The 14,737-nt window shown below is 26.6% G+C and overlaps 1 protein-coding gene across 1 annotated transcript in view; it reads right to left on the reverse strand.

The window, feature by feature from the left end:
- LOC100213326 (ATP-binding cassette sub-family C member 10) overlaps positions 1 to 14,737 on the reverse strand; it is a 79,362-nt gene that overhangs the window by 45,938 nt on the left and 18,687 nt on the right. The window contains exons 3-7 of the mRNA XM_065806232.1: positions 7,028 to 7,132; positions 6,736 to 6,852; positions 6,244 to 6,369; positions 5,599 to 5,684; positions 4,635 to 4,776 (exon numbers count right to left, since the gene is read on the reverse strand). Of these exons, the coding sequence (XP_065662304.1) occupies positions 4,635 to 4,776; positions 5,599 to 5,684; positions 6,244 to 6,369; positions 6,736 to 6,852; positions 7,028 to 7,132 (576 nt within the window). The remainder of the gene's footprint in view (positions 1 to 4,634; positions 4,777 to 5,598; positions 5,685 to 6,243; positions 6,370 to 6,735; positions 6,853 to 7,027; positions 7,133 to 14,737) is intronic.

Raw genomic sequence — 14,737 nt, forward strand, 5'->3', positions numbered from 1 at the left:
GAATATCAGGTAGTTGTACTTCAGAATGAAAGAACTGACGTGAAACTTGATGCACTGCGTTTAAAAGATGGCAAAGCTGAAACTGTTGCTGAAAAAATTGCCAAACTTATTGATGAATACAATTTGTGGAATTCAATTAAGATGATCATTACTGATACAACAAACGTCAATACTGGGAAGAGAAATGGAGTTGTTGTGAAGTTGCAACGTATGTTTAAATTAAAGGGTGTCACAATACCACAATTTATCGGTTGTCAGCATCACGTACTAGACAGGATTCTCCGTCTGGTGATGGACGAAGAACTTGGGGGTGATACCAAATCTCCAAACATTGAATACCCATTTGTGTCTGAACTGTTGAATAAGTATGATGAACTGAAGGATAAGTTTGTGAATGGAACTGTAGAAATTCTTGATAAATCAGGGTGGAGAGACGATATGAAGTTTTTGTACCATTTAACAAGAGTGTTTAGGTTCTATGAAGAACAAAGAAACTTCCCTCTGATTCACTTTCAGAACATTCCTAATATGAGCAATGCCAGATGGAACTCAAGAGCCATTCTCGCCATTCTGGCGTTCATTCTTATGCCTGAAGCGAGAAAGAATTTGGAGAAGGTTTGCAGGTTCATTTCATATGAGTGGGCAGAACATTGGTTTAGTAGTCAAAAGTACAATGACAATGACTTCAAGAATTTATCTGATGTATTGAAGCCTTACAAAAAGGCATTGCAGTCATTCAAAAATCACTGGAAGAAATCAGATAACTGAACGTGCAATCAAGGTGATGCAAGACCTGTATGCTTCCTGCAGAAAGAAAGACAAACTGCAACTTCGATTCATTCTAAGTAATAAGCGCTAGACTCTTTATGAGACGTGAGCATCATGTGACCCATGTACTAAACACATTAGGCCTATAGACACAGACAGTTATGTATATTGTTGTACTAGACGCTTTGATACTGTTAATTTTGTAATACTTGTATAATTATATGTCACATAATGTTTTTTTGTTATATCACAGTACATGTTGCATAAATAAATAAAATAACAACAGGAGTATGACTCTTACAACATCTTCAGCCTTTAATATTCATTTACTGTACAAAAGTGTACCTATTGAAAATTCGATTTTTTGGTTTTGGGGTGACCTTTTTTCAAAATATGTCAAAATGAAACATCTATTCGTTCTTTTTACATAAAAGTTCATTGAATTACGATACAGGCCTAGTAGGTTGCAAAAAAGTCATATCCCTAATATATATATATATATATATATATATATATATATATATATATATATATATATATATATATATATATATATATATGTATATGTATGTATATATATATTTATATATATATATATATATATATAGAGAGAGAGAGAGAGTGTGAGAGAGAGAGTGAGAGAGAGAGAGAGAGAGAGAGAGAGAGAGAGAGGGAGGGAAAGAGAGGGAGAGAGAGAGGGAGAGAGATAAGACCCGTTTTTTAATTTAATTTAACTTCAATGGCAATATTTTAATTCATATTATAATTTCATATTTAAATAGAATAATTAATACTGAAATTTACTGAAATTCTTTTTATTTTGGTATGCTTTATGGTTAACACGGTTGGAGCAGTCCTAAATGAAAACTTCTTAGATAATTTTATCTTCCACAATTTTATCTTAATTAGTTTTAGTGTTATATATTGACACAATAAACATTGTTTATTTACATTTATTATATTTCATTACATTTATTATTTGATATATATATATATATATATATATATATATATATATATATATATATATATATATATATATATATATATATATATATATTCTGATTTACTCCCAACAAGGCTACAAGCAACCACTATTAAGTTGGAAGTTACTAGGAAAAAAAGATAGAGTTATAGAGCAAGGAAACGGTTGACAGAAAACTTAAAAAGTTGTAGGTTGTATGAGTCAGGTAAACATGAAGATGGGAGAGAAAAGAATTGAAATGCGGGGAAAGGAACTAGATAAGTAAAAGCTTTTAGAGCATGCAGGGACAGATACAGTAAATGAATGAGACTTAGTTGGTCAATAGTAATAGTCAATAGTAAATGATAACCCAAGAAGACATAAAAAAGAGGACTCAGTGAGAGGGTTGCTGTTTATTAATTTAGGAATGTCAACAGTATTGCGATAGTTGTTTGCAGTAAATAACTGAGTTTTGTTGGAGTTAAAATTTACAAGCCACTGTAAGCCTCAATCTGTTACAGAAGTGAGATCAGATTCAAGATTGGCTGCTTATTCTAAGCAATCAAAACAAGAAGACTTTTTGTCAAGACAGGAGAAAAAAAGTTGAGTTATCAGTAAAAAGAGCTACTTATATATACTTAGATTTTAGAAAAAACAACTTTTAATGGAACTTAAAGTTTCATGCCTATCGGCAATCATCAGCCATGAAGTACAAAATGAAAAATATAAAAAACCGTTGAAAAATTACAAACTACGGTAGTATAAGTTCTGACGTTATAGTACAAGAAGATGTAATGGAAAATTAATCTGGATGGTTAGAATCAGCACGCACATAATTTAGGTTATTTTCAGGCTTGCAGTATGGTTGAAAAGAATTTTGAGTAAGATTAAAAGTTAAATCAAGGTAGTTAACAATTTTAAGATTGCAATTGATAGAGATGTTGAGATTGTTATGTTTGAAAACTTGAACAACATGCTTTTATATTTTTTCCAATTGATGGCTGTTTTTGTTCTTAAAAACAGCTAACCCGTCATCTCGATATAAACCAAAATCATTTTTGTTGTAAAACTGCGAAAGTTGATCTAAAAGAAAAATCCCAACTAGTTCGCAAACTTCCGCGCCATCATAGGCTCCCATGGTAACATCAAACAACCCTGCTTTTTTCTTAATCCATTATATGTCACCGTTAAAAATGAAAGATTTTCTTGCATGACGTATAATGGATTTGCTTTGCTTGTCTATAATTATATGTTGTTCGGCAAAGGCAATTGCGTTATTTAGCATGTTTTCATCAATTGACAGATAAAAATCCTTTATGTCAAATACTAAAAATTTACAAAGATGTTTATTATCAATTTTTTGGAACCAATTTATCACATTCTGCGTATTTTGCCATTGGTTTAAACAGAGCCTGATTCTTAATTCAGAGTTGATATTGGATAAAATAAATTTGCACAATCTTCCTACCTCATTCTTTGCAGGATTTAAAAGACGCACAGTAGGGTTGTTTATGAAGTAACCTCCAACAAATGGGCATTTCCTCTTCAGCATATGGTAACATATTTGTTTCCGAAATTTCTTTATATTGGAAACGATTCATTTTATTATTTACATTCACAATAGGTCCTGCTCCACCCCATGAAAAACATCCTCACCCCATGAAAAACCATCACAGACCCACCTCCATGTTTTACTGTCAAGTTACAGTATTTAGGCAATAATCTTGTCCCACTTGGTCGTCTAACATGTATCATACCGTCAGATTGAATTAAATTAAATTTGGATTCGTCAGAAAAAAGTACAGTTTTCCATTGTTGCAGAGTCCATTTTCCATGAGTTTTTGCAAAATTTATTCTTGCTAGTCAATTTTTTTTAGATATGACTGGCTTATAAGCTGGCTGCCGACTTGGTAATTTAGCCTCTAGAGCTCTATTTCTGGTGGTTCTGTCTGTTATATTTAACTCTAAGTTCCTTAAAACTTCAGTGGATGAAATTGCAGGATATTTTTTTATTTGTCTAATAATTAATTTATCTTCACGGGTTGTTGTTTTTTGTGGACAGTCTCCCTTATGATTTACTTCTACATTACCAGTTGTAATAAATTTTTTTATTAATCTTGATATTACAGATTTATTAATATTATACTTTTCACTTAATTCTTTTTGTGTTAATCCTTTATTATAATCACTAACTATGCAATTTCTTGTAAAAATATTGTATTTATTTCTTGCCATATTAATTTTTTTATAACTTCAATTGGCTAAAGTACACAACTATCTTCAAAGATTGCAAAATTGACTGTGATTATTTTTTTTTTAATATTTTGTTTTAACCATATCATAAGAAACTTGTTTAAACTTGTTTGTTATTGCAATGTTTATTTTTAGGTAATATATCAAAAAAATATCAAAACTTAACTCATATCATTTTGTAGTTGCTTTAGTTTATTCCAACGGAAACATTACACAGGAAGCATTCCCATTTTTGCTTCATGTTATTTTTTTAACTAGTAAATTTTGAAAAAGTGAAAATATTTTTTAATAACTTTATAAAATAAGGTAGGAGTAACAAAATAAAAAAATTTCATTAAAATATTATGAATAATCATTACTTGAAAAGTAGGATATTATACAAAAAGTTTTTTCCAATACTGTATGTCTAATACTTTTAAATAAGTTTCAATTATGCTTAGCATTTTTAAAACTATGTCTAATATCTAAAAAAAAAAACATTTTTATTTAAATCTTAAATCAATAAATATGTAATTGCCACATAGTTTAAAAACCTGAAAGCAATTTAATGAAAAAATAAATAAAATGGAAGAAAAGTGAAAATGAATTCAGTAACCATTCATAATGAGTACTTTATTAATTTACATATTCAGTGAATAAAAAAACTTACTTTAGCAGCTGTCAAATTTCCTCCCATACTTATGTAAGTAGCAAATGTTATAATTGAAATAACAACAGGTGTTGCTGCCCAAAAATAAACACATAAGGCATCTAAATACTTTCTTTTCTTTACAAATTTGAGTTCATCATATCTAAAGTTATTAAATGTATATATATATGTGGTAGTACTACAGTGGTGGTAGTAATGTGGTGGTACTCATATGGTGTAGTGGTGGTGATGTAGTAGTGATGTAGTGGTGGTAGCAACGTGGTAGTGGTTTAGTGATGGAGCAATGGTGGTAATGGTGTAGTGGTAGAGCACTTGCTTTAAAAATGACAAGTTTTGAAATTAATCATCAACATGCCCCTCTTAGTACCGTGTTCAAATTTTTACCTTCTTCATCAAGGCTTGTGTTTTGGTTGAGAGAGGATTGTATCAAAAAGTAGAAGAAAAAAAAGTACTAATCAACTGAGACTTCTCAAAGTTTATTTTAATAATTTCTTGTAATAGCATAAACTAAATTCTGTTTTGAGACTCTAAATAGTGCAAATTCTGCTTTGAGACTTTAAAATACTTTGAATGAAAAAAAGTTATATTATGAAGACAGCCTTGAAAATATTTTCAAACATCAAAACTTTTTAAAATTTCCAAAAATTCAACAATAAATGTTTAAACAATGCTTAAAAGTTTTAAGAAATGCTGTTATTGCAAATACTTTTAAATGTTAAAAAAGGAGGTTTAGTTATTTTTTTAAAGGCTTTAAAAAAATAACTAAAATATTTGGCATCAAAAAATTATAATATATTTGAAAAATTAAATATCAATAGGGCTATAAATTAAAACAAAAATTTAAACAAAAAAAATTGAATAGCCTTATTTGTCTGTAGTAAACCCAATCCACTTCTGGAACGTAAATTAAAAAAAAAAATGAATAAAGATAAAATAATAAGTTAATAAAATAAAAAAACAATACCTCGCATTCGAAACCTTGTTTACAAAAAATGCTTCCCATACATTTAATTTGATGGTGCGAATCCCATTCAAAAATTCATTTACAATCTATAAAAATAATATCTTTTTTATCAATTAAAAAATTAAAAAAAAAATAAAGTTTTTAATTTTTGTTTTATAACACTTAATGAACTTTGTTTTTATTTCATAGCACTTACTATACTTTTTTGAAAAATACATCTTTGTTGTTTGTAAAAACATATTTTTAACAACTTAGTATTTTTTAACTGGTCAACTTTGACTGGCTAGAATTCATTCTAGGAGGTCAAAACAGCAAATTTGATTATTCACGACGTCGTTGACCGTTGACTGGCTGTCATTTTGTGTGTTATATATATATATATATATATATATATATATATATATATATATATATATATATAATATAATTAATTTATCAAAATATATAATATATATATATATATATATATATTATATAATTAATTTATCAATATATATATATATATATATATATATATATATATATATATATATATATATATATATATATATATATATATATATATATATATATATATATATATATATATATATATATATATATATATATATATATATTGATAAATTAATTTCAATTAATTCATACTTTTACTCTTTGATCTTTTCTGCTCATGAGATCTTTAGATAAATCACCTATTTTATTTGCAATCCACTTATTTATTGGAATCAAAAGAATGATAAAAGACAAACCAGATAAGAATGCTACTCCAACCTAAAAAAAAAATGAGTTATGAGTTAAAATGTGTGCGATATGTGATGTTTTTCTATGAGTGTAGTAAATAGTTGCAGGAGTAATCTTTGGGGATTCTTTAATAAGGTCTATTTTAATGGATTTATATATATATGGAAACCCAGTATGATATAACCCAGTATTAAACCTCAATTTGATATCACTTTGGGAGGAGCAATATGGCTGTGGGAAACATGTATACATGTAAACATGTATACATAGTATACATGTGGAAAAACTATAATAACAAATAAGGTGAGAGAATAATAAATGATATTAACTAACCTTATCTTAAACTAAGGCATCTCAACTGTAAATAGCTAATGTAATAGAAAATAATTTTAAAACCTGTTGATATAAGAGATATAAACATATCGCTATTTGAAATGGCAAGCTCCAAAACTCATGAAAACTTTGACAGAAATTCACCACGCAATTTGTGTCTGTGCTCATAAAGTTCATTATCTAAAAGTTATTAAATCCATATATACTGCTTGTCTCACATTTAGATATAACAAAATAAATTTTTACGCACTTTTTCAAAAAAAAAAAATATTGGTTTTTATTGTTGAAAAAACTAGATTTAAATATTTAAAAAAATAATAAACTCATTATTTCAACTGTATTAAAAGATTTTTACCTGACCTCTTGAATAACTTGATAATGATATTTTGTTAACATTTAAACTCTTTTTATAAATAGTTGTTATTAAAGCAGTCCGAAACATCAAACCAACTTTTTGTGTCTAAAATTTTATTTATATATATATATATAAATATATATAAATATATATATAAATATATATATATATACATATATACATATATATATACATATATATATGCATATATATATACATATATATATACATATATATATACATATATATATACATGTATATATATATATCTATACATATATATATATATATATATATATATATATATATATATATATATATATATATATATATATATATATATTTATATATTCATATATTCATTGATTCTTGCAAGGTCTTCGCAAATGGCGGATGCGTTTTTATAACGGCAAAAGAGAAAATTAAAGATAAATATAAAGAATATTGAAAAAAAAAAAATCTATATATAAAAATATTAATTATTTATTTTATAAGCACAAGTAACTTATCAACGATCATATAAATTAACTTGAAGCAAACACACACCAAAAAGCATTCAAAAAGGAAAAGAAAAAATATATATAAAAAAATAAAAAAGAACTTCGAATTTTTTAACACTTTATAAACTTAAATAAGAAAAGAAAAAAAAAAAAAAAAAGAAGGAAAAAAAAGGTAAACAAAAGAACAAAAAGTAAAGTAAACAAATAAAAAGAAGAAAAAGATAAGAGGAATTTAATAATCAATTAAAAAAGAAAGAAGAAAAAGTAGTGTTAGAAGATTTTTTATTTTTTATTATTTCTTTATTTTTTGTTTTAGATAATTTTCTTTTTTCTTTACGATATAACTTGTAATCATGATTATAATTCATTAGTTATTATTTTTCAGTCATTATGTTATTATTTATTTTCTCACATTATTTTATTTATTCATAGTTAATTGTATTTATTATTAGTCCTCGTTTGATACCTAGTTATTTAATATATTACATTTATTTTTAATATTATATTTTTACAAACTTATTTATTATTGACTTATTTTTATTTGTTATTGTTCTAGTATCTTTGTTGATAATATTATTATTAGTAACAGTTAACAGTAGTTATATTATTATTAGTTTATATTATTAATATACTAGATATTATTATAGTATTAGTTTTTTTATATTCGATATTTATTGTTGTCATAGTTACTTTTAACATTAGTTCGTGGTTTGTCTAATTTTAATTTATTTTGATTGTTTAATTTTATAAAAGTTAGCTTTTAATTACCTTTAATGTGAATCTTTTTTTCTATCATTGTTCTTATTTTTTTGTATTGTTTTAAAAATTATTTTCGATTACTCACGCTAACAGTTACCCAAGTTTTAAATTATTAAATTTAGTCTTTTACTTTGCATTTATTTTTCAAACCTCTATTTTACACTTTAGTCACTTTAATTAGTTAATACTGCATATACATAAAAATATTTTTTTTAAAGATTATGGCATTCAAATCTCTCTGCAATACTTGTCATAAAAATATAACTGATAATCAAAGAGCCATCCAATGTGATCTGTGTAACTCATGGGTCCATGCAAAGTGTACTCATATTAATGCGTACTCTTATAATCTTCTTTCAAATGACTCGTCAGATTTTTATTGTCATAGTTGTTTATCTAAGAGTATGGCGTTCAGCTCGATTTCCAACTTGGAGCTTAAATCAACATTATTATGTAAGAATATACCTACTAGTTCATTAAACTCTTTTGAGACTCCAAGTAATCATAAAAAGATCTTTAAAGATCTAAATAAATTTCCCAGTTCTGTTAATTGCAAATACTATGACGTTATTGATCTCAATAAAACTATGCTCCCCAATTCGGAACTATATATTCATCTTAACATCGCTTCTCTACCATTCCACATTGACGAACTCTGTAGTCTTATCAGCTCTCTTAATAATTTTCCCTTAGCAATAGGTATTACAGAATCTAATTTATATATAAACGATACAAATATAACTGATATATACATAAACGGGTTTAATATTGAGCATTGTCCTACTGAGGCTAAAAAAGGAGGAGCACTTTTATACTTACGCTTAAATTTAAACTACGTAGTTCGCAATGATCTTATGATTTACTCATCTAAATATTTAGAGTCTATTTTTGTTGAAATCGAAAAACCTTGTAAATCAAACATAATAATTGGCTGCATTTATCGTCATCCCTCAATGAATCAACATGAGTTTACTTCTTCCCACTTAACTCCTCTACTTGAAAAGCTAAGTAACGAAAAAAAAAAGATCTTTTTAATGGGTGATTTTAATATGGATCTATTAAGTCACAATGAATCTAACCCTGTTTCTAGATATCTTGATTCTTTAACTTCTTACTCACTAAGCCCTTCTATAATTTTACCATCACGCATAACGGCTACATCTAAAACGCTGATTGACAACATATTCACAAACTTTCATTCAACTGATCAATACTCAGGTAACCTTACGATTTCAATTTCAGACCACATGGCACAATTTATTTGCATTCCTGGCATACCCAAACACCCCAAAAAAGTAAAAACTTACAGACGATGCTTCAAAAAATTTAATAAAAGTTTATTTATTGAAGAAATTTCTAATATCAATTGGGAACTCTCTATTAAAAAAGATGATGATGTTAATAAGTCTATGGTTTTTATTTTAAAAACATTTGATGAAATCTTAGACCGACATGCTCCTTACAAAATACTAACCAACCAACAAATTAAACTAAAATCAAAACCTTGGATAACGTATGGAATACTTAAATCTATCTCAGTTAAAAACAAACTTTATAAAAAGTTTATAAAATCAAAAAATATTTATAAGAAAAATGAATTATTTACAAAATTTAAATTTTATAGAAACAAAATTTCCAATTTATTAAAATTTAGCAAAAAAACATACTATATTACGTATTTTAATAATAATCTGAATAGTGTTAAAAACACCTGGAAGGGAATAAAAGAAATCATTAATAATAGACCTTCTACACACAATACATCTTTTAAACTTAAATTGAACGAAAATCTTATCACTGATCACACTGCCGTATCTAATATATTTAACAATTTTTTTAGCACTATACATAACAAACTACTTAGCAAAGCCATACCCCCAAAACGCGTATTTAGTGACTTTCTTAACATTCCAAATGCTAAATCGTTTTTTATTAATCCTGTTACTGAAAATGAAATATCTGGTCTCATTACAAACAAGCTCAAAACTGAAAAAAGTCTTGGTCCTAATAGCGTACCTACATTCCTCCTTAAACTAGTCCCACACATTATTTCAAAGCCTCTCTGTACTGTTATAAATAACTCATTTAAAAGTGGTATTTTCCCAGATATTTTTAAAGTTGCCAAAGTTATTCCAATATTTAAAAAAGGCTCTTTACTAGATTTCACAAATTATCGACCCATCTCCTTGCTTTCTAATGTAGGTAAACTATTTGAGAAGGCAATGCATATTAGGCTTTATGCTTTTCTTGAAAAATTTAAATGTTTTTACACCCATCAGTATGGATTTCGTGCCAATCACTCCACAACTCATGCTCTCATTGAAATGACTGAACTGATTAGAAAAGCAATCGATGACAAATATTTTGCATGCGGTGTATTTGTCAATTTACAGAAAGCGTTCGATACAGTAGATCATTCAATTTTGTTAAAAAAATTAGAATATTATGGGATCAGAGGCGTACCCCTTAAATGTTTTATTTCGTACTTAAACAATAGAACACAATTTGTTGCTATTAATGACTCAAAATCTACCCTTGTAAAATGTTCTAATGGTGTTCCACAGGGTTCAGTATTGGGACCACTGCTTTTCCTTCTTTATATTAATGATCTTCATACGTCCATTAAGTTTGCTACTGTTTACCACTTTGCTGATGACACTAACCTAATGCTAATTAATAAATCCTTAAAAAAAATTAACAAACACATTAACCATGATCTTGCCAATCTAGTTCAGTGGCTTCGCTCCAACAAACTTTTTCTAAACTCTAACAAAACTGAACTTATTATCTTTAAATCAAATAAAACAAAAATCTATAAACATATGAACTTTAGATTAAGTGGCAAAAAAATTGAACCTGTTAACTCAATTAAATATCTTGGTATAAAAATTAATTCAAATCTTTCCTTTTTATCCCACTGTGAAGACTTAGCAATGAAACTAAGTAGATCTAATGGTATGTTGGCCAAAGTTCGCCATTATGTTAATCTTGAAACACTTTTGAACATATACCATGCTATTTTCGGCTCACATCTTATATATGCATGCCAAATTTGGGGGCAGTCCCATCAACAAGCTCTTATTAGGTTATCCCACCTCCAAAACAAGGCTTTAAAAATTATTTATTTTCAGAATATTAAATTTAATTCTAATGTGCTCTATCTAACTTCTAAAGTATTAAAACTATGTGACTATATTCAATTTTCAAACTGCCAATTTGTCTGGAACCACCAACACAATAACCTACCTTTAACTTTCATCAATTTCTTTTCCAAAAGTGCCAACTCTCGTTATCACCTTCGTTCCAATAGTAATTTAAACCTGTCTGTCTCTAAACATTGCTCTCATAAATACGGACATAAATCTATAAAGTATCAAAGCATTAAAACTTGGAACAACCTTCCTTATGAACTAAAAGCTCTCAATTCATTCTCAACCTTTAAAACTAGATTATTCTACTTTTTATTAAAAAAATATAGTTAGTGTTTATAATTTCTATTATCAATTTTTGTTGTCTTTAGTATTTTTTTTTTTTTTTTTTTTTAATTTTTATTATATATTTTGTTGTCATTACTATTGCTTATTGTTATTTCTATAAATATTTACATTACTATTATTAACTACTTTTAACTATTACTTCTAATATTAATATTGTTATCATTATTATTATTATTATTTTTGTTATTATTGTTATTATTATTAAATATATTACTATTATTATTATTGTTATTGTTGTTATTATTATTATTATTACTAAGATTAATTGTATATAAATAAACTATTTTTTAAGGTATTTACTTGAGATTAGTATTTCAATACTATTTGTAAATAGCCGTGAAAATTTATTTTCAGAATATATATGATTGATTGATTGATTGATTGACATATATATATATATACATATATATATATATACATACAGTGCTGGCCAATGAATTAGGAATTATCACATTTATTGCCAGAAATTAAAATAGAACAACAAGAATAACTTAACAACCCAAAAAAAACATTAAAAATGACTTAAATAAGACTTAAATATAGAAGCACCATGTAAAAAATGTCACAAATGCAAAATTCTGAAAGATCATTAATTTTGCTGCCTAATACTTGGTGTGTCCACCCTTATTTCATAGAATGGCTGAAACGCGACGAGGCATCGACGGCCCCTTCCACAGTTCCACAGCCCCTCGATCGGGTTGAGGTCGGAACTGTTGCCCGGCCATTCCAGAACGGGAATCTTCTGGTCCTTCAGGAATTTCACCACGGACTTGGCTGTGTAGCATGGAGCTCCATCCTGCATGAATATTGCATCTCCACGTGGATACCATTCTTTTACCTGTGGTATGAGACATGTTTCCAGTACTCTATTGTATTGGTCCTGTTGCATAATCCCTTCCACAAAATACAGACGCTCTGGTCCGTTGACAGAAATAACACTCCAAAACATGATCTTTTGTGGGTGTTTTACAGTTTCCAGGATACAGTCAGGGAGGTTTGCCTCTTCCTTCTTCCTTCGAACAAATTGTACCCTCTCAGCCATGACTTCTAGTGTAGACTCACCAGAGAAGCACACCTGAATAACAAATATTAATGTGTACTCAATACAGTATTACATACCATATTTTATGATATGAAAAATACACATAATAACATGACAAAACTACAAAACTAATAAAAAAATAAATATTATTATCACCATAAAGTGGGCAATATGTTTCTGACTTTAAATAATTTCATAAGAGTATGTAAACTGCTTACCTTCAACCAAAGTCCATGACAACAAACAATAAAATAAGTATAATGACAGCAACTTATGTAATAAACAAAAATTAGAATGTAACTATATAGCCAAAGTAAGACTGAATACGCTAGATCTGATCAAATCCTTCTAAATTTCTAATTCATTGGCCAGCACTGTATATATATATATAGAGAGAGATATATATATAGAGAGAGAGATATATATATATATATACATATATATATATATATATAAATATATATACATATATATATATATACATATATATATACATATATATATATATACATACATATGTATATATATACCTATATATATATATACTATATATATATATATATATATTATATATATATATATATATATATATCAGGCCTTGTTACGAGATTTCGCTGCGTAGCGAAAACGCGTAATGCATTTCTATGTAACTCAACTCAGCAAATATATTTTGCATCTTTAAAAGTTATTACTTAATTATACGTCACTAGCGTCTTTTCAAGTACCGCATTGTAATTAAAGTTATTTTATTAACGCGTTAAAAATCATACAAACAGTTTGTTTTTTTCTCACTATAACAAAAGTTACAAATAAAATCTAAGTTCTTATTTAAAAAATCATTTTTATTATTTTTTTCAAATATGAACTAAATTTAATTTTGAAAAAAATTTTTTTTATGAAACGTAAAATGTTTGTTTATTTTCTTATGATTTTACATTTGGTTTTTGGTTATTTTATTAACTGTTAATAAATTTTTTCTTATTTAATTTGTGAACTCTTTTTAATAATGTTTTTAAACAATAGAGTTTTTTTTTGTTACTTATCAGTTACCGATCACATATTCTTGATCATAATTTATTTTCATAAAATAAATGAACGTCATTAAAACTTTACGTTATTGAATTAACAATAAACAAAATATCTTATTAATAAAATATTTACATCAAAATAAATCGTGCATTTTTTAAACTACTATGACTAAAAATAATTTTTATATTTAAAAGGAATTTATATATTTAATTCCTTAAGATAAAACTTAAAACACTTTATTTTTTTTAACTAATCTTTAATAACAAAAAAAAAAATTATGAAACAAACTTTTTCTTTAACAAAAAAATCTATTAGTTTATAATTGCGGTTAAATGCTTTTACTTACGACTTTATTTCTTCTGAATAAGCGTCACGTTAACGATAATCAAAAGATAATTTAAATATTCTAAAAGATATAAGTTTTTGCGTAGCGCAAAACTGCTGAACGCGTAGGCATATTGCCTTTTCGCAAGCAAAATGCGAGCTGCGTAACGCTTCTTAACAAGGCCTGATATATATATATATATATATATATATATATATATATATATATATATATATATATATATATATATATATATATACGCTATAATATGTATACATATTATAGCATATTTATGTAAAAAATTGTTACTTTATTTTTTTATATTAATTTATATGGCGTTTTTAGAAGAAAAAAAAAACACAGAATAATGAAAGAAAATATTGTTGCCCCATGCCAAACCCTTTCAGTCCATATAGCCGCACTGCTTTGCAGCAGCAGGCTATAGGATAGTTAATGTATGTACTTAAACCCCCAGCAAAAATATTTCAGTGTGATGTCAAACATGTTATCTAAATATATATATATATATATATATATATATATATATATATATATATA

This window comes from Hydra vulgaris, chromosome 09 (assembly GCF_038396675.1).
Source record: "Hydra vulgaris chromosome 09, alternate assembly HydraT2T_AEP".
NCBI classification, from domain to species: domain Eukaryota; kingdom Metazoa; phylum Cnidaria; class Hydrozoa; order Anthoathecata; family Hydridae; genus Hydra; species Hydra vulgaris.